At 34.4% G+C, this 23,527-nt stretch overlaps 5 protein-coding genes across 12 annotated transcripts; 3 read left to right on the top strand and 2 right to left on the bottom strand.

The window, feature by feature from the left end:
- The first annotated feature begins 1,874 nt into the window (after nt 1–1,874).
- On the top strand, nt 1,875–5,721 carry LOC102619768 (chromatin remodeling protein EBS). The gene is made up of 5 exons (XM_006469569.4): nt 1,875–2,145; nt 2,357–2,699; nt 2,838–2,906; nt 4,382–4,520; nt 5,314–5,721. Exons 1-5 carry the CDS (start codon nt 2,073–2,075, stop codon nt 5,338–5,340), a joined length of 651 nt encoding a protein of 216 aa, XP_006469632.1. The 5' UTR covers nt 1,875–2,072; the 3' UTR covers nt 5,341–5,721.
- Nucleotides 5,722–9,159: 3,438 nt separating this feature from the next.
- Nucleotides 9,160–12,812, top strand: LOC102620041 (serine/threonine protein phosphatase 2A 59 kDa regulatory subunit B' gamma isoform). The gene is made up of 2 exons (XM_006469570.3): nt 9,160–11,099; nt 11,941–12,812. Exons 1-2 carry the CDS (start codon nt 9,885–9,887, stop codon nt 12,328–12,330), a joined length of 1,605 nt encoding a protein of 534 aa, XP_006469633.1. The 5' UTR covers nt 9,160–9,884; the 3' UTR covers nt 12,331–12,812.
- A 447-nt stretch (nt 12,813–13,259) lies between these two features.
- Nucleotides 13,260–14,965, bottom strand: LOC102620324 (uncharacterized). 2 transcript variants are annotated; one of them, XM_006469571.4, is made up of 2 exons: nt 14,811–14,965; nt 13,260–13,898 (listed from the first exon to the last, which is right to left on the bottom strand). In XM_006469571.4, exon 2 carries the CDS (start codon nt 13,858–13,860, stop codon nt 13,429–13,431), a length of 432 nt encoding a protein of 143 aa, XP_006469634.1. In that variant the 5' UTR covers nt 13,861–13,898; nt 14,811–14,965; the 3' UTR covers nt 13,260–13,428. The 2 variants fall into 2 exon arrangements, with proteins under 2 accessions (XP_006469634.1, XP_006469635.1); XM_006469572.4 differs by lacking the exon at nt 14,811–14,965 and adding an exon at nt 14,648–14,799.
- A 109-nt stretch (nt 14,966–15,074) lies between these two features.
- Nucleotides 15,075–20,438, top strand: LOC102620780 (uncharacterized). Of its 7 annotated transcripts, XM_006469573.4 has the most exons (18): nt 15,079–15,302; nt 15,629–15,746; nt 15,843–16,030; nt 16,151–16,258; nt 16,519–16,583; nt 16,801–16,906; nt 16,993–17,076; nt 17,465–17,611; nt 17,694–17,822; nt 18,114–18,181; nt 18,456–18,489; nt 18,580–18,664; nt 18,970–19,037; nt 19,116–19,229; nt 19,340–19,375; nt 19,519–19,605; nt 19,854–19,945; nt 20,095–20,438. In XM_006469573.4, exons 1-18 carry the CDS (start codon nt 15,174–15,176, stop codon nt 20,189–20,191), a joined length of 1,755 nt encoding a protein of 584 aa, XP_006469636.1. In that variant the 5' UTR covers nt 15,079–15,173; the 3' UTR covers nt 20,192–20,438. The 7 variants fall into 7 exon arrangements, 4 of the variants coding, with proteins under 4 accessions (XP_006469639.1, XP_006469638.1, XP_006469636.1 ...); XM_006469574.3 differs by lacking the exon at nt 19,116–19,229; XM_006469575.3 differs by lacking the exons at nt 19,854–19,945; nt 20,095–20,438 and having other exon boundaries at nt 15,076–15,302; nt 19,116–19,221.
- A 254-nt stretch (nt 20,439–20,692) lies between these two features.
- On the bottom strand, nt 20,693–22,449 carry LOC102621740 (uncharacterized). Its single transcript, XM_006469577.4, has 5 exons — nt 21,994–22,449; nt 21,762–21,883; nt 21,262–21,353; nt 21,075–21,161; nt 20,693–20,984 (listed from the first exon to the last, which is right to left on the bottom strand). Exons 1-5 carry the CDS (start codon nt 22,353–22,355, stop codon nt 20,877–20,879), a joined length of 771 nt encoding a protein of 256 aa, XP_006469640.1. The 5' UTR covers nt 22,356–22,449; the 3' UTR covers nt 20,693–20,876.
- Between the last annotated feature and the right edge of the window lie 1,078 nt (nt 22,450–23,527).

Raw genomic sequence — 23,527 nt, 5'->3', positions numbered from 1 at the left:
TTATTGGTAGGAGTAGATGTTTTAATTAATATAGCTTGAAATATCCTATTCAATTTACACTACTTTGTTGTAGAAATAGTTTGTTGTTTAGAGTAACTTGTGAAAATGTTTAATGGGAGCTTCCTTCACAAGAATTTTGCTCGCAGGCTGCCATTATTCTTTCGTGAAGAATATATATATATATATATATATATATTAGTAGTTTTTTGGCAGAAAAGTATAGAAAAGTTTTAAAATCGCATGATTTTAAAATATTATGAAAGTAACACTTTAAAATTAAAGGGTTTTAAAGATTTTTTTAGGTTTTTTCATATTTTAAAATTTTAAATTGAAAAATCTATAATATATATGAGTAAAATTTTTATATAGTTATATTATTGGGCTTGATGAAATTTATTTTTATAAAGAGGTTATAACCCAATAGAGGTATAATATAAAAATTATTATTTTTTGTTTAATTATTCTTAATGCAAGTGATATATAAAAGTAAATTATGTTATGTATTAATAAATTAATAAGTGAGTCAAATTTAAAATTTAGATGTTAATAAATTAATTATTTTGTTAACCAATTATTAAGTGTTTATGCTGATTAATTAATATATATTCACAAGTGGTTGTAATTTTAAAAAATAAATTATTGTCAAGTAATTTTAAAAAGATATTTTGTTTCATCTTAATTATTTAATGTAATATGGCATATATTTTTGAAATATTATTATTATTATTATGGAGGTAAATTTATTAAGATAGGATCTACAAAAAAAATATAACTTATTACAATATAAAATTTATTCTTAATTATAATTAGTTTTAAATTGGGACCGTAATTTTTTTATTATTATGAAGATATTATTTCTATATAAAGTATCCTTATTTAAAGTTCTACGGTATATATTTTAATATATTAATTTTTTTTAATTTTAATGTTATCTTCACTTTGACTTTGAGTGTGTGTGTATATATATATAGAGAGAGGTATATTTTCTCTCTTATTGCCCTGCTACTGATGATTACAAAACTAATGCTATTTTTATAGAAGTAATGATACAGTCACAAACTCTTGTACAAATTTATTTTGTACAAACTAATGTGGCATGATAAGATTAGTTGAATTAAATATCACTTGGCCCACATGATTTGTTTTTATTAATTTATATTTTCATTCAACCAATGAATTAATGACACGTCAGTTTGTACAAAATAAATTTATACAAGAATTTGTGGCTGTATCATTACTCTTTTTATAGTGCAATAAACATATTGTAAATTCCTCCCGATAGATTCTACCCGTCATCTAATTACCTTGGTTTTCTGATCACCTACCCCTAGAGTCTGAGGTCGGCCCAAATGAGAATAATAATCAACAAACAATTATTTATGATATTTCAAGAATCTTGAATAATTCTTGAATAATTTGAACTGTTAATCCGATGTTGGCAAATAATATGCAATTTTAAAACAACGACCATTGAACTTCTACAACTTAGTGGACAGTGGTTGCAGTTTCATTTTCATCTACTCCCTATGATAGGTGGCAGAAGGGTTCCAAAATGAGAGAATTTCGACATCAACTGATCAGTATTCGGCTTCATGTTCTTTATCTAGTTTTCTTATTAAAGAAATCAAAATCTGATTACACGTCTCTGTTAAAAGAACGTTGAGATCCGAACATTGAATTACGAATGATCAAATGAAAAAATACAATGACACTGCCTACACTACAATTACAGAGAGATAAAATGGAGACGGAAAAGAGTCCACACATTAAAAATGGTCAGGCAATGCATAACTTTTGACTGGACCATAGTTGATGCTGACGTGTCATACTTACTGTTCTTCTGGCTTCTCAACAAAAACCCCACTTTCTCCCTCTCCATCTTCCTCTATTTCTCTCTCTGCAGTCTGCACTGTCTAGGGTTTCTCTGTGCACTGAACATTGACGCTCAACCTTTGCACAAAACCCACGAAGGCCTTGCAATCAAACAAATAAATTGAATACATTTCCCTCAAACTCTCTTGCCGAGTAAAAACAGAAAAAAAAAAAGAAAAAGAAAAAAATCAATCTTTCTCATGGCAAAAACCAAACCTGGGAAAAAAGACCTTGACTCATACAACATCAAAGGCACCAACAAAGTTGTCAGACGTATGTATTTTCATTCTCTCTCAAATACCCTGATTTTATTTTTCATTTTTATCTCTGATTAAACAAACCCAAAATCTCTTCTTCTTTTTTTTCTGCGTATTCCAGGCTTGAAGTTACAAAATTGATATTTTAATTTATATTTTGCAACTTGGGTTTGCCTAAAAATTGGATTTTTTTTCTGTTTTAATGATTAGTTTGTTGTGTGTTGCAGCTGGTGATTGTGTGCTAATGAGACCAGCGGACTCTGATAAGCCCCCGTACGTGGCGCGTGTGGAGAAGATTGAGGCTGATCATCGGAACAACGTGAAAGTTCGTGTACGGTGGTACTATCGACCTGAGGAGTCAATCGGAGGGCGGAGACAGTTCCATGGAGCTAAGGAGTTGTTTTTATCAGACCACTATGATGTGCAAAGTGCTCACACTATTGAAGGGAAATGTACAGTACACACTTTTAAGAACTACACCAAGCTTGAGAATGTTGGTGCCGAGGATTATTTTTGTAGGTTTGAATATAAAGCTGCCACTGGAGGCTTCACTCCGGACCGCGTGGCTGTGTGAGCTTCCTTCCCTCACATTTTTATTTTATTTTACTTTATTATTATTATTATCATTTTGGTTTGTTTGTTGAGGTTTTATGCTTTTGGGTAATCGGTTTTCGTAGTACTTATGTGTTTTGTGTTTTGATTTTGAAGTTATTGCAAATGTGAGATGCCATATAACCCAGACGACCTGATGGTGCAGTGTGAGGGATGCAAGGATTGGTAAATATTGTTGCATACATTTTTTCTTTTGTAATTTTGATGGTGTGCTGTAATTGATTTTTTTTTTTAATTCAGTTTTTCAGGCGGGTTTAGATTCATTTGAGTCTGTAATCTTGTAATTATTGAAGTTACTGAGATTTTAATGATTTTGGCTTGTTATGATTTACATTCTACTGCTTTCTCTCTGTATTTCTTGAATTTGCATACATTTCTAATCTCGACCTGCTATTGATTTGCTGATTTTTATGAATGTTTCGCAAAAAGAAACGCTTTTACAATTTAAAAGTTTCCAATTTGGGTAGGAATGTGGAAATTGGCTAAAACCATTTCTCTAGGCTCTGTTTCTGTTTGGTTGAACACACTTCTGAACCTGACATAAGCTAATTGTAATTACTGGAGCAGATGGAATGTTGCATGAAAAGTGGCATTGTTGAGGTTTATCTAGTTGTCTTAGTTGCAAGTGCCAAGTGGCATTTACATATTTCTAATTGTCTAATAATCCTAATACCATTTCATTAATAAATTTTATTATTAGTCCAGATTTGGTAATTTATACAAGCAAATCATTGGCTTGCATGTGGTTACTTTGTAGGAATAAAAATTGATTAATAGAATGCACATTTGCAGGATTTATTAACTGTGTTAAGGCTGCAGATCTTATGCATTAGATCAACTTCTGCCGTCCCTGGCATCCAGATAAAACTTTCCTGATATTTTCTGTTCATCCCAGGCTTAGTTTAGCAATTTTGAATTATATGTAATCTTCCTCTGCTCCTCTGCTCCAATTGAGATGGTAATCTGTTAATGATCTTATGGTTGGTTTGTCTCTTTCTCACAAGCTGAACTCTTACTTATGGAGTTTCTTTACATACATTATATATTTCTAGCATGTTCTCTCTACCTTGACACAAGTGAGGAACTGGGTGTGTGGAAGTGAAACTAGGTTTAACACGTGTATGTTATAATTATTGTTTTATGAATAACATATTTTGGGTGTATCCCTCGGCTACTTATAGGAAGAAGTTGTGTAATTACTTGAAAGAGATTAATTTATTGGACTGGCAAGATCAAATATCATATTACAACATGGATGCAACTAGAAGCTATTTAGAGACCAGTGCAATAGCAATTGTAATTTGTATTGCAAGTTACATTATTGTTTTATTTAGGCTGGCCAAATTTGTAGACTACTCAATTTGGAAAATAGGATAAGAAATAAGTTGCATTTATTCTTGTGTTTTTTGGTTGGTCCTCAACTTTAGGAGTATGTTTTATGTTTTATGTTTTCAGTCTGTTTGGAGGTGCTCATTATATTTTAATAATTATCATTTGCTTCTTATGATATAGTTATGTCTCTGCTTTTGGTGGTCGTTGCTCTCTTTACTGTAGAGGTTGTATGATTTGTATCGTAGTATCAATGATGATGACAATATTGATGATAATCTTGCTGTCCTGATGAAATATCTGTGTTGCAGGTTCCATCCGTCTTGTATGGGTATGACCATAGAGGAGGCAAAAAAATTGGATCACTTTTTGTGTTCTGATTGTTCATCGGATGTTGATGCCAAAAGATCTTTGAATACATTCTCGGTTTCCCCGTCTGTCGAAGCTAAGGTGCGAGCACACATGTTTCATTTTGTGTATGTTTATATTCTTCAGGATAAAAACCAGTAGGTTAGCTTCCACCTGTGGTTATCTTATTGTCTAGCATATGAGGACCACTCTCACATTGTTGGATTTTGCCACCCATCATATATATATTTTAAGGACCAGTTACGATTTCCTTCTCGTGATTCGGATAGCTTGGGTATGAGTTTTTGTACCGTCATCCTTTTACTGTCTATTGAACCTAGGTTTCTCCCGATGCTTTTGGTTTATTGTTGGGCAGTGTCTCTCCGTCTTTCTTGTGCTATTGCTCTTAGTTTATTACTTGCTTGTAGAGCATATGCTCATGCTTTCCAAGTAGAAGGTTAAATCTTTTTCACGCTGGAGCTAAAACAGTAATCTATTTAATCAAGATTTGCTCATATTATGACTACTGTTTTCATGACGGTTTACTATTTTTGCATCGTCATTTTCCAAATTCTTAATATGATTTTGGCTTTCTCTTGCTCCTGGCTGGAAGTGCACTCTCTCTCCTTTATGTTTTTTCGTTTCTTTTTGTTATATAATTATTTAGGTTGTAGATTAGATAGTTACATAATCAGCGGAAAACTTTGAGCAGTTACCTTTTTTTTATCATGGTGCAGTTTTGCCTGTTTCCTTGAATAGTCAGTTAAACATTTTTATGGATGATTTTCTCAAGATTTGCTCATATATCTGGTTACTCAGTCACATGTAACACTTTGATCATGAATCAGTTTTCTTCCACTCTCTCATGAATTGCCATCTTTGATTTTGTTGCTAGGTGGAACCGAAACGTAGAAAGAGATGACTAAGTGACCACAATGCACAATGAGGAGGTACTGGTATCCTGGCACATTAGCTCCTGCATTGTTGTTGTTGTTGTTGTCATCTTTGGTGATGTTGAGTTGTACAGTGCAGACAAGATATTGTGCTTTGCGTAAACCAGCGGCATTTCTGCCTTTACCATGTCTCAATGTTTCTGTCTGTGTGCTACAGTTTAGAAAGAACTTTGTGATAAGCGACGTTGCGGTGATTAGAATCTGTGCATAAATCTGTCATCTTATTTGAGAAATGAGAGCCCATAACAACATTTTAAAACAAAATCTTAAGGGAAACTATGGATTTTTTTGTGATGTGCTTGATACTGGTATAATTTCTTGAAATAATGTTATAATGACTCTACTTTGAATTTTGCGGCGGGTTCCAAGATTAAGCATTGCGTGGAGCAACCAACAGGTTTGCACATATTCTCTAACAGAGTCACCGGTTTAGCACTTCAAACTTAAAACTGCCAGAAACCAAGCTTGTGATATCATATTGCAACACATGAATCAAAACCATCAGTCCTATCTATGGCCGTGTGCTAACCTACACACACAGCACCAGTCGCACTATTATCTAAATCTTCTCCATATGTAAACATAGTTTGTTTCCTGAGAAAATTAAGAGTGTTAGTGGAAGCTTATGGAATTGTTCATTCTCATTGGGTACTATCATCTTTTGACACCACTGAAAATAATTTAAGGGCTAAACGTATATCCCCAATTAAAAAAAAAAAAAAAAGTGGGCAAAACCAATAACATTGGTTAATTCCTAGCACATTAAAATCGTTTCTGTTTCCTTTTTTCCATTTTGGTTTCTGGGTGTGTGGGGTTTGTTTTGTCCTCATTTTTTTTTTTTTTTGAGTGGGACTTTTAACATCCTATAACTTTTTTTTCAAACTCCTTTTATATCAAAATTTACTTTAATTTCCAAAATATCTTTTTTCATTTTTTCAGTTTTTTTAACTCAAAAAGAAAAACAATTCAATTACAAACATTGTTTTTATAAATTTTTGAATTATTAAATCATACATATTTTACTCAAAAAAATCAAATACTTGTATGAATTAAGTAGAATTAAAGTGGACTCAAATAGTTTATTATTTTTTTTTAAATTAAAAATAAGTTTAGAAAGTTTTGCAAATTAAAAATAAGTTTACAAAACTTATTATTATAAAATTTAGAAAGATTTGTAAACTAAAGTGGACTCAAATAGCTATTATTTATTTTTCAAATTATTTATTTTTTAAATTAAAAAAAAGTTTAAATTAAGAGTAAGTTTTTAAAAATTTTTCAAGAAAAAGTTGTTTGTGAAGAAACAATAATTGTAAAAGACTTTGGTGTAGTTGTATGGGTGTAAAGAGTTGAAAAGATAAATATAATGGTATAATCAGATTTATTTTGTCTTTTAATGTACTTGCAATAGGAGAGAGGTTTTATAAGAATTATAGAGGGGTGACAATAGTTCAACTCTTTTTGTTTTTGTTCTACCTGCTAAATGAGCTGAAACTTATAATCCACTGCAATGATGTTATATTACCATGTTTCCTTAGGTTACATTTGGCACGCAAGATTAAATTGGACTAATATATTAAGATTGAATTATATAATATTGTCTTATATTTGGTATGGTATTATATTGGACTATATTAAATTATTTTTGAATGAAATTAAATAATATTTAATTTGACATTTAAATATAAATATGAATTATTTTTTAATATTTAATAATAAAATAATTATTAATATTAATTTAAAAGACAATTAATTAAGATTAAATATGCAGAAAATTAGTTATTGGGTAATCATAATTATAATAAGCAAATACAAATTAGATTACGTTAAATTAAAGTAAAAATTATTTAAACATTTGATTTAAATTTTATTAAATATTTTAAATATATTTTATTTTATCAAAAAGTTAGCAAATTATATAAAAAAGCAACCAATTACTAGTATTATTAATTTTCATGATTAATTTTAACATAGCGATTATTAAATTAAATATACATTAGATATTCAAGTAATAATTAATTAAATAGACAATTGTTTTTAAGTAAATCCTAACCAAACCCATGTTTTAATTGAGATTGCTAATCCCATGATCTTAGGACTAAATTTAAATTTAGTCCTATGATCTAATCCAAAATAAAACTTATCAAACATAAAATAATTAATTAATCTAATCTTATATTTAATCTTACCTTCCAAACATAACCTTGGAGACAGAATTAAAGGGTTGAAGTAAGTTATCGGAATCTTGAAGCGTGATTAAAGAGCCAAAGGGATATTGTTTGTCTGGTGAAATTTCGAAGCGGCAATAGCAGATAAATGCATTAATAAATTCATCACCAGCTTTCTGGTCTACCAGCAGTGATTTTTTGAACTTGATGCATCACTCACATTCACGCTCTTTCCCAAGTCTCACGTGTGCGGCTTTTTAGGAATAGGTGGACAAGCACGTGTGCAGCTTTAATTTCTGAGGCTGTTTGCACGTGTGCACCTCGGATCACATACTTTTCACCACCATACAATAATAACTTGGGGGTTAAAAAAAAAAGAAAAATGAATTAAAGTTACCACCGTACACGGCATGATGGATTGGATTCTGCAGATTCTTGACTTCTAATGGCAGGGCAAGTGCATGAGCCTGAGAAAGGTAAAACCAACAAATAAGGGGAATAAAAATTAAAAAAAAGCACTAACTATTGCCGTCAGCCGTCAGCCATCAGCCAACAGCCATCTCTTCTCCTTCTACTTTTTGCCGTTTTGTTCATAGAAACCTTTTCTCGTGTGCCCAAAAAGAAGTACCTGAGAAAGTTAAAGCAAATTTTGCCTTTTTTTTTCAGATATTTTTCATTGCATAACACATCTTTAATGACTCTGTTTAATGGTTTCTCACCCTTAATTATTTCTAGATTTTGAATCAAACCCACTTTTTTTATAAAAAAAACTTCTTACTCTTTAAAAAAAAAAAATCTGTTAAAAGTCCATGCTCATTGTCATTGCATTTACTCCGTGAAACTTTTTACCATGCTACCAGCTGCCCAGCTTTAATGACACTGTTTAATGGCTTCTTACCCTTAATTATTTCTAGGTTTTGAATCAAACCCTTTTTTTTTTTTTAACTTCTTTCACTTTTAAAAAAAAAATTCTGTTCAAAGCCCATGCTCATTGGCATTGCATTTACTTCGTGAAACTTTTTACCATGCTACCAGCTGCCCTCTAGATAGCATGGAATTTGTTCAATAAATTAATAGATGTTAATGAGTAAATGATTAGTCAATTGTTTGTTTTTTGTGTCACACTTGCACGGAAAAGGGTCCCTATGGAAAGTTTCTAATTAATTTTGGCACCGAAAGTTGATTCAATTGATTAAATGATTAAGTTCAATTGAGACAGTATCAACTATCAAGGACTCATGAATAATGCATCATTATTATACTAAGGGTAGGAAAAATCCCATTTTGTATCAAAACCCACTAAACGGAGTAGTATTTTTAATTTGTTGCTCAATAAATGACTAGAGTGTTGTTAAAATATATAATAAAACATGTTACTTTTTATTTCCTGATAATATTATGAAAATAAATAATTATTAATTAAAAAAAAAAACAAAAGTAAACAAATATCAGAAGATCGGATCAGGTTGAGAAAGTCAGTGAGTTTACGAGGTCAACGGAATCGACAGAGTTCAGGGAATGGGACCCATCCACCTACAAATTATGTGATGATCAGCGGGGCCATTTTACATCACGATCACCAGTCACACATATAACATTCAAAATCGAGGGACATAACCGTAATGTCACGATCCCTCTGAATGAAACCATCTAAGCCATGTTTCCCAATCACCTCTGTTTTTGCTTTTACTTTCATCAACCAAAACACTTCCTTAATTTTTTTTTTTTTTAAAAAAAAGTAAAACACTTGAGAGAGAGAGAGAGAGAGAGAGAGAGAGTATTAGTTTTAATTTAATTTCAGTGTTCTGTATTCTGTATTTTGTACCTCAATAGATATTTTTTTTCTGTTTTCTTTTTTATTATTTTAATTATATGTTTATGTAATCCCTTTTTCTCTCTGTCTCTCTGTATTTATCTCGAAATGAATTGCTCAAAAAGAACATGTTAGGGTTTACCAATTGAAAGATCCTTTAAAGCTCAGATTTTTTTGGGGTTTTTCTTCTTGCATTTCCTCTCACTTTCTTGCAATTTCTCAGATCTTTCCAATCATGTCGTCAATGTAAGTTGTTTTCTCTTCTTCATACAATCTGTTTTTTCAGCGTAATCTTTCTTCCAAGGTTTCTGTTATCGCAAAATCAAATCTTTGGAATTGTATATTATTACTTCATAGGCTGATCAAGTTATTAACTTTGGAATAGGGTTTTATTTATTTGTTTATTTATTTTTATGTACGCATTAGGTGTATATTGTAATACTGGTAGGAATGTGTACATCTTGAGAGGTTTCGGGGTTGAAAAGTTTGATTTTGTTTGAGATAAACTAGGGTTAGGGTAAAGGCTTTTGTAGATATGATCAAACAAATACTAGGTAAACTACCTCGAAAACCCTCAAAATCAACGAACAATGAGTCAAATGGTGAGTCTTTGAACTCTACTCAAGTACCCAATTCAATAAATAGCTCAAAAGCCAATTTGCTTTCTTCAAAGTCTGTGAATTCAGGTTCACGTTTGAACAATGGGACTCTTGCCCCAACAACTAAATCGAATCAAGGCAAGAAATCAGCTCCCACTGCAACGCAGGTTGGTTCCCTGTTGAATTCCAGTGTTTATGAGGCTTTGCCAAGTTTTAAGGATGTTCCCAGTGCAGAAAAGCCGAATTTGTTCATTAGGAAGTTGAATATGTGTTGTGTTATTTTCGACTTTAATGATCCTGCAAAGAATCTTAAAGAGAAGGACATAAAGAGGCAAACTTTGCTTGAGCTTGTTGATTACATGTCATCTGTGACCTCAAAATTCAATGAGGTGGCAATGCAAGAGATTACAAAGATGGTAGCTGTTAATCTGTTCAGAACATTTACGTCTTCGAATTCTGATAATAAGGGTTTGGATATGTATGACCCCGAAGAGGAGGAACCAGCTATGGAGCCAGCATGGCCTCATCTTCAGGTTGTGTATGAAATTCTGCTTAGATTTGTGGCTTCACCAGAGACTGATGCTAAGCTTGCTAAAAGGTACATTGACCATTCCTTTGTGTTGAGATTGTTAGATTTGTTTGATTCCGAGGACCAAAGAGAGAGGGAGTATCTGAAGACTATTCTTCATCGGATTTATGGGAAGTTCATGGTGCACCGACCATTTATTAGAAAAGCCATCAACAATATTTTCTATCGATTCATATTTGAGACAGAAAAGCACAATGGAATTGCTGAATTGCTTGAGATTTTGGGGAGTATTATTAATGGATTTGCTCTGCCTTTGAAGGAAGAGCACAAGCTTTTCCTTGTTCGGGCATTGATTCCCCTTCACAAACCTAAGTGTGTGTCAATGTACCACCAACAACTTTCATATTGCATTACTCAGTTTGTGGAGAAAGATTTCAAGCTAGCTGACACTGTCATTAGAGGTCTTTTGAAGTATTGGCCCCTAACTAATAGTTCCAAGGAGGTTATGTTCCTTGGTGAGCTGGAGGAAGTTCTAGAAGCTACCCAGGCTGCAGAATTTCAACGTTGCATGGTGCCTCTCTTCCGCCAAATTGGCCGCTGCCTCAACAGCTCTCATTTTCAGGTATGTAATGTCTTCTTTATTGATTAATTATGTTGCAAGTGTATTACAAAATCTTTGGTTATTTTACAATTTGAAAGTTTACTAATTATTCATATCTGATGTCTTACTAAACTAATTTTATTGTGAAATGATCAGTTTTCACTTAAATCGATGTTATTTCAAGTTCCATCTTTGAAGTGTTTGAGATAATCATGGGAAATTTTTTTCAGGAACTTGTGAGGACTCAAATGTTTTTCATTGGAAAATAGGCTTTATTTGTGTATTTATGAGATTTTTGCTGGATGTTGGTGTCATCATATGTGTTTCAAGTTTCTACTGTTATATTTTTAGACACCCAAGCACAATGTCCCCTCACTATTTAACCCTAAGATTGTGGTTCTTTGTAAATATTTAACCCATTTTTATGGGTGTTCAATTTAGACCTTTTACATTTCCTCATGCATCAACAACCTTACCTTTGCCAAAAATTTAATACTCAGCAATCACACTTGCTGAACTTTTATTGTATATTACTTGCCCAAAAAATATATTCTATTGATATGGCTTCCTTTTCCTACAAAGAAACTGTCAAGTAGAGCCACTTTGAGGTTCCCTATGAAACAAGGTATGAAATAGATTTATATTGACAAAAGAGTGTATTGTTGTATTACAATCATTCATAAGTGGTCAAAGATGCCAAAGTGCATGTTTATGGCACACATGCCAGATTTTGGACTTCTTATTGATGTGATGTGGACTCATTTTTGGTCAACTATCTCATTGATCCACATGAAGCAGTATAATTTGAGGTTAAATCCTATATCACTGAGAGGGATAATGATCTAACATGTCCCATTTCCAGGTTGCTGAACGTGCATTGTTTTTGTGGAACAATGATCACATAAGGAATCTGATCAACTTAAACCGGAAAGTGATACTGCCCATAATCTTCCCAGCTTTGGAGAGAAACACAAGGGGTCACTGGAATCAAGCTGTTCAAAGTCTGACACTGAATGTCAGGAAGATTTTTTCGGATGCCGATCAAGCTCTATTTGATGAGTGCTTGGCCAGATTCCAAGAGGACGAAATGAAGGAGAAGGAGACACAGGAGAAGCGAGAATCAACCTGGAAACGCTTGGAAGATTTGGCTGCCTCCAGAGCTGTAAGTAATGAGGCTGTGCTCGTCTCAAAGTTCATCTACTCTGTTGCTGTTGCCCCTAGCACCAGCCCACGGGCTACTGCCATTAGTTGAGAGCTGCATGCACATTGAGAAGAGCTTATTCTAAGTAGCCAAGGTGGAATGTTAAAGGGAGTAACCCAAATGGTGCCATACAGGAATTGTTTGGTCTCACTTCCCTTGGGTCCTACTATGCAAATCTACCAGCTAAATGATTAAAGTGAAGATTTTATGTGGATATTGAGGTGTCTCCTTTCGTTGGGTTCTCGGCTTATTCCTTAATTGTTTGTTATCCCTCTTCCTCTCCTGTCATGGAGGTGTTTGTGTATCATAAGGATAAGGGATTTGGTTTATACAGGTCTTTGGATTTCTTACCTGATAATTATTTATTTTATGTAATGCAAAGATGTTCCTTTTAGTCTAAGTTGCGTTTACTTTCTAATCTAGTGCATCTTTGCTCGCTGTTGAATTTTAAGCCAAGTGTATATAGCACCTCGGCGGTAATTTGTTTGTATACCATTGTCCAATGGTTGCTGATATGAAACTATGAATTGTGATGTCTGATTATGATGTTAGGTTGAGTCTAGGGATGATGTAGTTGGTTTTCCAAGGTGTTGGTACTGAATATACAATGTGGATGTGGATTCCTAAACCGAGCTGGCTAAGTTACAGCATCTGTAAGCTTCAGCCAACCCCCAACCTTGCATTTGCATTGCTTTTTCTCTGTAAGTCAGGACACGTGTGCAATTTGCTTTGGGTGTGTGTGTTACAGATGCTGTAACATGGCAACCTCGTTCCTAAACACATCTGATTTGGAGGACTACAATGGTAAGTGGAATTCTGGAATGAGCAGAAGTTGTGCCTGAGCCCCAAGGGGAGCTGTGGGAGTGAGATTCTCTGTGGACTGTAATTGTAGTCGTTACACAACCTGCATCCTATCATTATCACTTGCATGGCAGCATGCTTTTGTGTTGTGATGAAAACCATTTGATACATTTGCTAAATATTGTGAAACGGTCTGTATACGGAATGCATTACTATTGCTAGAACAACACAACTAAATATTGCCCAAATATAGATTCATGTCTCAAATTCATTCTACATTCTAAAGTTTAAAAAGGTTTAAAGATCAGGCAAGATAGAGATAACATTCCATGCTGTGCTGAAGGGCTGTTAATCATCCCCATATGCACGGAAACTGTAACGTTCTTGATATGGACCATTGAAGAAGAGGTCAGCTTCAAACCACTTGGGATAACGAACAAGGTCTCCAGCCAGAAATCTCATATAGCGCTGGCTCCCTTCAGGCACAACCCTCACCTCTCCTTCCTCAATGTAAACTAGTTGGTCTACCTGCCAGTCCCATGGCAGCTTGCACTTGCCAGTCTTCCACATTGACCATCTTGAAACATCAAGCTCCTTCAGTCGCTCGGGTGACACTTGTCTCTCCACCCTCACATTGTATAATTCCTCAAGAGGCTTTTCCACCCGCATTGCCCTTATACCGTGACATGGCAAATTTCCGTTATTTAATTTTCTGGAGTCTCTGCTGGTTTTCTTGACAGAGAAGAAGCCCAATGTTGGCGCAGAAATCGCACCTGCCATACCTATAGGATAATAGTCTCTAAGCCAATGTTGGTAACCTGCACGAAATGGCAATAGTTGTGTCAAATCTTTCAGAAGCTCATAACCTCTAAATCAACCATATGCATCAACTAATAGATCCAATTGACCAAGACCGTAGCTGCTTGATAAATCAAATCTCTGAGAACCCCTTTAAATGCCGACATCCAAGATAGTATTAAGTAAATTATCACACAAACTTCACTATGTCAATAGAGGACAAGATAGTAGTGGCAATATTAAGTAAACATGTTGAAATTCTTTCAAATACATCTCTCAGCCAAAGTGAATGTGATATCAATAACATTGTTCTTTGCTGCCAAATTTTGCATTACATATTGGCAAAGATTGGTGTGAAGTTCCAGATCAAATTGGATCCCAAACACAAACATTCTTATCAAACAACTTCCTATGTACCAGACAAAGCCTAGGAAATATTTCATTTGATTCATGGCCTTGTTAAGTGGAGGAGCTCTAACCATATCACAAAGCATTCAATGCAAAATAAAATTTTCCACTTATCAAGTTCAATCAGAATAGTTGAAACCACACTTGACTGTCTTGGAATACATCACAGCATTTCAAGCAATAAACAGTAAATCACTATGAAGAGAGAATATCTAGAAGAAAATAAAATATCCAGGGTAGAGAATTTTCAAGCAACCTCTGTTTGATACCCAAGAAGATACAGTAAAGGTGAAGAACTATTAAGCTAAGGGTAATGGATCTCATTATTTGACAACCCAAAGAAAAAGGGAAAAAAAATTACATAGAAAATTTCTGGAAGTTAAAGTCTCAAAATTCTCATTTCAGCTCACTTTCATTTTCCCCCTCTTTTCCCAGGAAGCAAACAGAAGGAAAGAAGAAAAATCATAACATGGTTAGCGGTAATCAGGAGATAAAAGAGGAAACAAAAACCTGTGGGTATTTACCTGTTCTTGAATATATGAAAATCTGTTGTCTAGGGAAAAAGAAGAAAGGGCAACCGAGAAGATTATCCTTCTTAAACCCTTCAGCTAAGGTTTTAATTGATTATCGACAAAGATTTTTGTTGGGTCACGAACCGGTGACCTGTTACATTTCACCCGCAGGCTCTTGCTTACCAGTTACCGCGTCTTTCAGTGGAAAGAAGACAAAAGGGAGAGCTTTGGTCTTCACGTGTCAGGTTTTTATACACACAACTAACAAGTAGTTTCTAGTTGAGAGTAAGTTCGGATAATAAAAATGTAAAACGGGCAAAAAAAAGGGAGTTGCAACCAGTTGGGAGACTTTAGAATTTGCTTTTGTTATAATTCATGGTGTTTCTGCAGCTAAGACACTTTAATGGGGTCTCTCATTTTCCATCACAGGTTCATGCAAAAACTAAGGTATCTCGAAGGTGTATATGCTTGCAACCACAAGCAGCAGTTCCCTCTAGAACCCGGGTAACGTTTCATGGTTCTTTAGAAGTTTCATTTTAATTCAATTTTTAATGATTTTCTTAGAAATGTGTAGTTAGTAAAGTTGTGTACATTGGTCCATGTTTAAATTGCGTGGAAGGTATTAGGCTTTAGTTAATACACTGTATTAGCATTTCTACTTTTTTATGAGCGTGTGTTGTTCTAAGCTGAGCATCATCTTTATATAAGCTGCCACAGTTAGTGCAGCAATAAGTATGAAAATGTTTGACTCGAAAGATGTCAAATAAAGTATGCCTAATCGTTTTGTTATATGCTAATTCAATTAAAATTTTCTTATTTCAATTATCTAGAGGATAATGGAGAGCATTTCAGTTAGTGGGGAAGTTGGTGGTGCCGGTGGAGCGTACTCATACGACGCCTTAAAGAGGCTGGATCAGATTTGGTCTAACATTTGTTCTACTCAAACAGGTAAGTGTTGGTTCATTGTTTGATGTAATCTGATCTGCTCATACAACATACAGCACGATTTTTGGCTGTTGGGTGATCTTTACTTCTCATTTGCAGTTCAGCAAGAAATCCAGCAGGTTGTTTCAAGTAATGCTGGTTTGTTTAGCCAGTCTGATTTGTCTGACAAAGCAGTAGGTACATTTGATGTTATAGTTTGTGGAGGTACTTTGGGAATCTTCATAGCAACAGCATTGAGTTTTAAGGGTCTTCGAGTTGCCATTGTTGAAAGAAATACACTGAAAGGGGTATACTGGATTCTGAAGTTGATTATAGAATCAAGACACAGTATTTGAAGTGAAAAAACTTTCTTTAAAATATCAGGTGTTCTAACAGATGTCACTTCTGTTTTCTTAACCAATGAATAGAGGGAACAAGAATGGAATATCTCAAGGAAAGAGCTCTTGGAACTTGTAGAATCAGGAATTCTAGTAGAAGATGACATTGATGAAGCTACAGCTACAAAATTTAATCCTGTAAGCTCTTAAATCATTACTGATTGGAGTTTGTAAGTTCTGTAATTTCATATTGGGGCATAGAGCCATCTATGAGTTTCAAATTTTGTCTTAGGCTGTCAATTGGTCTCCATACATCATGCTTCTAGAAATGGTTTTCTCCTGCTCGGATTTTGTTGTGTAGCTATGGCAAGTAATATGAAAATGCTCTGTATTGTGCTACTTTGGTTCTATTGCTATTGATTTTTATCTTCTCTCTTGGTTTTTTTAAAACTGTGCAGAATAGATGTGGATTTGAGGGGAAGGGTGAAATCTGGGTTGAAGACATTCTCAATCTTGGAGTTTCGTGAGTTATTGTCGACCTCATATTTTTGTGCACACATATTTGTTCAACTATGAATATAGTGTGAAAACAAGAGTGATGGTTTATTGTTTTTTATACTCTTAATAGCTACGGAAAACAAACCATTCACTCTTGTCAAATATTTTGTTATCTTTGTCCTTTGCCTTGTGAAATTGGCCTCGTTCTGCTACTAATGACATTAATTTGACTTGCATATCAGACCTGCGAAGCTTATAGAAATTGTGAAGAAGCGTTTTATTTCCCTCGGTGGAGTCATCTTTGAGGGGTACAGCGTGTCCAGTATTTGCACATATGAAAATGCGGCAGTGAGTTTACTGACACTTGAAAAGTACTATATTGTCTGTTAATTGACATTTTTAAGACCTCAACATAACCTCATCTTTCATCATAGGTTTTGCTACTTGCTGAGGGAAAGATCCTGTCATCTCATCTTATAATTGATGCAATGGGGAACTTTTCCCCTGTGGTGAAACAGGTCAAGTTCCTTTTACATAACTGATCTATTACAATTAATCGCCCTCCATCAATCTGCTAACCCAGGGGCCATTTGCAAATAGTAGATCATCTAATTTCTTATACTGACATGTCAATGCATGCCTACGTTTTTTTTTTTTTTTTGGCAAATAAATAGCTAATCCTCTCAGGTAAATATACAATTAGTCCTTCCCCCAAGAGTACATACTGGTGTAGGTCTATCCTCTTGAACATTTTCATGGTTAGCAATGAATTAGGTTGAGAGTAGCAGAATAAACTCTCTACTTAGATATTAAAAGACAAGTTTCATTTATTTTCATATATACATACATCTAGTTATGCTCACAATTAGGCAGAAACCAACTCTCAGTGTACTAAAATTTGTACAGATAAGAAGTGGTAGGAAGCCGGATGGCGTTTGCCTGGTTGTTGGATCTTGTGCTCGTGGTTTTAAGGATAACTCTACTAGTGATGTCATATATAGTAGTTCATCCGTAAAGAAAGTTGGAGACTCAGAAGTACAATTATTTTGGGAGGTATTTTACATTTTTGTGTACCCTTCATATCAATTAATGACTTTTTATTCTGAAAATCAAGGGTCTTAAAAATGTTTAACAGGCATTTCCAGCTGGCTCCGGTCCCTTGGATCGTACTACTTACATGTTCACTTACATTGATCCTCAAGCAGGGTCTCCAAAACTGGAAGAATTATTAGAACGTTATTGGGATCTGATGCCAGAATATCAGGTTCATGTTTTTTACAAATCAGACTTCCACTTTACCCAATAATTTTCTTGTTTTGCATCTGCTGTCATGTAAGACATAGCCACTGCTTTTCATCAATTTGCCTTTTTTTAATTAATTCTCCTGAGAAATGTACTTCTCTGTTTGTTTTTCCATCCTTCAAGATTGCACAACTATACTTGCAGATTCAACAGTGTGTTATTTATATCTCTTTTCTTTCTTTTTTTATTTCCCCTCATTTTATGATGCCCTCACTATTAGCATAGATGTTGACGTGCTTATTTAACTTTGTAGGGAGTCACCCTTGACAATCTGGAGATTCAGAGAGTTATATATGGAATTTTTCCTACATATCGAGACAGGTGTCGATAATTAAACTTTTAAACCTCATAATATGTACATTAATATATTCGGTCTTTTTTATGTAACTTGGGAATTTCTTTATTAATTTCTTATTAACTAAATGCAAAAGTTTTCATACCAGATGTTTAATCAAATACAGAGATTGCCACTTCTTATTTTTATTATTTCCTTTACTCAATGCAAAAATTACTCTTATATTGCTTATATGTTGGGAAATTGTGTTCTCCAACTCTAACATCTTCAATTTCTAAATGGGGAAAATCAACTTGACAGCCCACTGCCAGCTGCATTTAATCGTATTCTACAGGTGGTTTATATTATACACTTCTAAAGCATACAATTGATTACTGCATTTGAGAAATAAAATGCAACTTTTTACATTTTTTCCCCCCTGCAGTTTGGTGATGCTAGTGGCATACAATCACCTGTTTCTTTTGGTGGTTTTGGGAGCTTGACTAGGCATCTTGGGAGATTATCAACAGGTACAATTTTTATCTCCAATTTCTGTAGAGTTAGCACCGTACAAATTTAGAATGTCAATGAGTTCTTTTGCAGCGCCTGAAGTCAAATGTTATCACAGAGAAATCATGCATGTTTCTAAGATCTATCATTATTTATTTTCACAACCTTTTACTTGTATCTGTAATGAATTCAATGGGATAGAATTATTTATCATACATTTTTTGAAAAATGAATGACCCAGTTTTGCATGCTGCCTAAATACAAGCATTAAAAAAAAATTACAGTTATTAATTACTTGTGCACTTCTTCTTCTGCTTGAGGACAGGTGTATATGAGGCAGTCAGAGGAGATTTTGTTGACTCATACAGCTTGTCCCTGCTGAATCCATACATGGTTCGTGACTCTTCTTTCAGGCTATACAGTAAAAAAGGTTCTTTGAACAAAACCTGAAGCAAAATTCATGTCATGCAGCCTAACTTAAGTGCTTCATGGCTATTTCAACGTGCAATGTCAGCAAAGCAACAGTCTGATGTTTCACCAGATTTTATCAATGAGCTTCTTTATGTCAATTTTCAATGTATGCAGGTAGCTTATGTTTCTAATGGTTGAAGCCAATACCATCTGAGTTCTGCTACATGTGCTTCAAGTCCTTTTTCCTTGTCTTTGGCTGATGAATTTCTGTTCCTTTTCTGCAGAAGCTGAGTGATCCGGTGCTGAGACCATTTCTTCAGGTCCTTTAAGTATTTCTTTCCACTGGATATTTTAATATCAATTTATTGAATGAATTCAAGCGAGAAACTAATTTTCTGTAACCAACTCAATCTAAATAAAAATCAAAATGCTGATTTTCTGCTGAATTTCTTTATTGTCTCAGGATGTCATAAAGTTTGGGCCTCTTGCCAAGACACTAGGTCTGGTAATGCTAAATAAACCTCAAATTATTCCATCAATATTCAAGCAGGTAATTAATGAGTCCGAAACCTCCGTACTTAGACTGTCTTTGTTAGCATACCATTTAGCTCAAATAGCACAAGATGATGATGATTTATTTTCTTTATGATTTGTTTGTCGATGTTTGCATGTTAACTTGAAAACATAAGTTGCTATGACTAATAAATCATTTGAATTCCACATTTCCACTTATATCTTCAATTTAACTGACGACAAAGATACTGATACTCATGGTCGATGTATCTTTTCCATCTTCAGGTTGGTATCCCTGTGCTTGTGGACTGGTCGGGACATTTTTTCATGCTGGGTTATTATACTCTTCTCTCAACCTTTGCTGACCCTGTGATAAGGTAACAATATGATTATGCAGTAGTATGCCGACATACTTATAATGTTTCTGTTCTTAACCAACATTACAAGTAGGAATGTGTTTTGTTAATTCTTTTTCATTTTCATCATTTCTTCACTAAACTTAGTTCTTGGTTGCATCTCTCGCAAGATCTTTGTTGAACGCATTTCCTCCGAGAATGAAGTACGAGTGGAACCGATACCTTGAGGCTTGGAAATACGGATCAGGTTTAGATTACAAGCTATGAAAGAAGTCATTCAAAGAGGATTAACGAGTTACAACTTTAATTGTGAACTGGATCTTCTGTGTCTGGTTTGTCAGCTAGCTCAAATCTGGAAATTCATCAAAGATTTTTGTGCTGTCTGAAGCTCTTTCAGTTGTTCACAAATTAATTATCACGAGTATGCAAATAGCTATACAGTCATTCTTTTTCAATGTACAGATAATTTTGTAATAATTTTTATTTAATAAAAATAATTCACAACATTTTGGAATTCGATTTCTCTTCCACAATTTCTTCCACAATTTTAGGGGATGAGATGAAAGCACGCTATGTTAACATTTTAAAGATTCTGTTTTCACTGACCAATATTAGGTTGCAAATGATGATTGAGTTCGCGTAAACTCTTCAGTCTTTCACCCTGAAGGATGAATAATTGGGAGATTAGAAGTTTGAATTTGTTTTATACTCTGCAGATCCTCATTTGAAAAGCAAAATGCAACGAGTTTCATATTGCTACACAACACATACACAATAGTCTAGGTTCAAAATTAACATGTAGAATTTCAGTCTTAATTATTTATACAACAATATACATTCATATTATTCAAAAACAATATACCCCCTACCTTACCAGATTTGCAGATATAGCTGCAGTACAGTTTCTTGAACACTATTCTGAGTACACGAGGACAAAAGAATTACATGAATATCAAGTAGATGTTTTCGCACCCAAAATTCTTGAAAGTTCCTTGACCATAGGCTTCTCCTTAATATCTTCATCACTTTCCAAATGCCATTTCTTTTGAGTGTTTTCTGCCTGAGATTAGAAGCTCCGGATCAGGACAAGCATAATAACACTCTAGGGAAGAAGTAGAGCAATTGTGTTCACAAATTTCATCTTACATACCCAAGTTTTTATGGGAGTCAGTTGCTCCTTAATCATCTGGAACTTCGGCTGAACCAAGTCTTTTCCTTTAGTACGGATTTCATCAGTCTAACAAAAAAGAGAGAGAAAAAGATTACTTCTGGCAAGTTTGAGCAAAACTTTCATGATTTTGAAGAATATTATCAAGGCACAAAGGAACTATACTTACGTTCTGTATCTCCAGCTTGGATGCTGTGAACCCAAAGATCAGACTAGCCCCACCAAATACTATCACAGTCGCGACTGCAAATGCCTTCCCAACTACAGAAAAACCATTAACAAAGTCCATTAGAATGAGCTTAAACATAGTTGCAAACAGAACAGTCATGCAAAACCACTATTGATAGCTAATAAATGCAAGTCTATTGCATAAGTAAGCAAACTTGGTTTTCAACTAGGTCATATGATTCTTAGTTTATCACAAGTTTTCAGAGACAAAACATTGACATTCATTAATATTCTTTAAAAAACCAATGTTTCTTTTTGTTATGATCTGAAACAAGCCAAAAAAAAAAAAAATTCCAATTTAAACACAAACCAAACCACAGAATCAAGCCCATCTAGTTGCTTCAAAATCATGTACATTAGAATTTTGGAAACAACAACAAAAATACCAAACGGGGAGTGACAGCAAATTAAGCTGAGCAAGAGAGAGAATTAGGAACCTACCATGTTGAAGTCCTTCAGCAGCAGCCTTTAGCTTCTCAGGATTAACACCCGTATACTTATCCTTCCTCAATTCATTAGCCGTTGAAGCCAAAACTGAGTGCTCTTGGTTCGGCAATTCCCACCTACAAATTCACCAAAACCACCGTCAACACTCAAAAATTGCATCACCCCAACAACAAAACTGAAAAAAGAACCAAACTTTAACATTACATCACACCATCCAAAATCAAACCTTTTGGGGCCAAAGGTGACCTGAGGCAAGGACACATAAGCCCTGAGAGGGTTCAAGGCATCAGGTGACACACTGGACCATTTATTTGGGTCACCGTGTAGGGCCCACTTGGATGACCTGGAAAGAGACGACGGATCGGAGGGTCGTCCGAAGATGTTGGACGGCAGAGAGTGTCTCAACACCTCGGGAAGCACGTCAGCTGGGGCTTCATGCTTGGCCACCGGTGATGTTAAAGCTTGTAATTGGACGTTGGCATTTGTTTTGGTGGGTGTTTTTTCTACAAGGCGGTTAACGGCTTGTTTGGATTCTTGGAAAAAATATGCTCCCTCTTTTCCTGCTAATCTTCCCGCAAGGAAACTCATGTTTCCTCTGATTTTGTATTTTTTAACTCTTTTGGACAGTTGCGGAATTTAAGTTTTCTTTGGATTGATTTTGGCTGACTAGATTTCGAGTTCATTGGGCTATTTATACTATGGGTTCAGTTTGTTGTCCAAGCTTTTTATAGTTTAATATATTTTTTCTTTATATATAAAACATCGGGATCACTATTTTTAACATTGTATTAAAGAAACGTATAATAAAAGTGGTAATGCGCTCTTACAAGACCTCTCAACTAGAGCTGGCAAAACGGGTCATCGAATCGTGTTCGTGTCGTGTCAGTTTCGTATCGTGTCAAATTTAGGTCGACTCAAACCCGACCCATTTAATAATTGTGTCAAAATATTAAGACCCAAACCCGACATGAAAAAATAATCGGGTTATCCAATAACCCGTTTGATATCTATATATTGAATAAAAGTTACATCAATTTACATACTATCATACATACGTATGTACATACATACGTATGTACATACATACATACATAATTTATCGATATTATAAAATATACATATATACCAATATATTACACATTTACACTATTGAGGTTTTAATTATATATATATAATATTATATATCAATATTATAAAATATACATGTCTATCAATTTTTACACATTTACACTATTGAAGCTCTAAATGTATTTAAAATTTTATAAATAAAACACTGTTGTTTATATTCACCCTTTTAAAGAATAAAAAAAAGAAAATCATCTCTAATATTTGAGTTTTAATGATAAGAATATGTAAATTATTTTAAAATAGAAAATATAATCGGGTCATTGATCGGTAAATGGATCAAGAATTTTAACCCAAACCCGACACGAAAAAAAATCGTGTTGACCCGGTCCCGACCCATTTAATAATCGTGTTAAATTTGGCGACCCATACCCATTTATTTATGTCGTGTTCATGTCGGGTAATCGGGTCGTGTCAAATTTTGCCAGCTCTACTCTCAACCATTGCTGGGTAGGGGACCTTTCCACAAAGAAGGCAAAGTTTAGGGCTCAAGGGGTGGTTGGAGATAATCCTTCTCCTCTGTCTTTCCGTGATATGCTAATGGATATACACCAACAGGCGGGTAATGTGAGTTTTGGTCAAAAGGATGACTAGGAGTTGGAGGATGAAGATGTGACGTTCAGGGAAGAAGAAAC

The sequence above is a fragment of the Citrus sinensis genome, chromosome 2 (assembly GCF_022201045.2).
Source record: "Citrus sinensis cultivar Valencia sweet orange chromosome 2, DVS_A1.0, whole genome shotgun sequence".
NCBI lineage: Eukaryota > Viridiplantae > Streptophyta > Magnoliopsida > Sapindales > Rutaceae > Citrus > Citrus sinensis.
The sequence above is the reverse complement of the archived record's forward strand: the minus strand, read 5'-3'. Positions and strand labels throughout refer to the sequence as shown.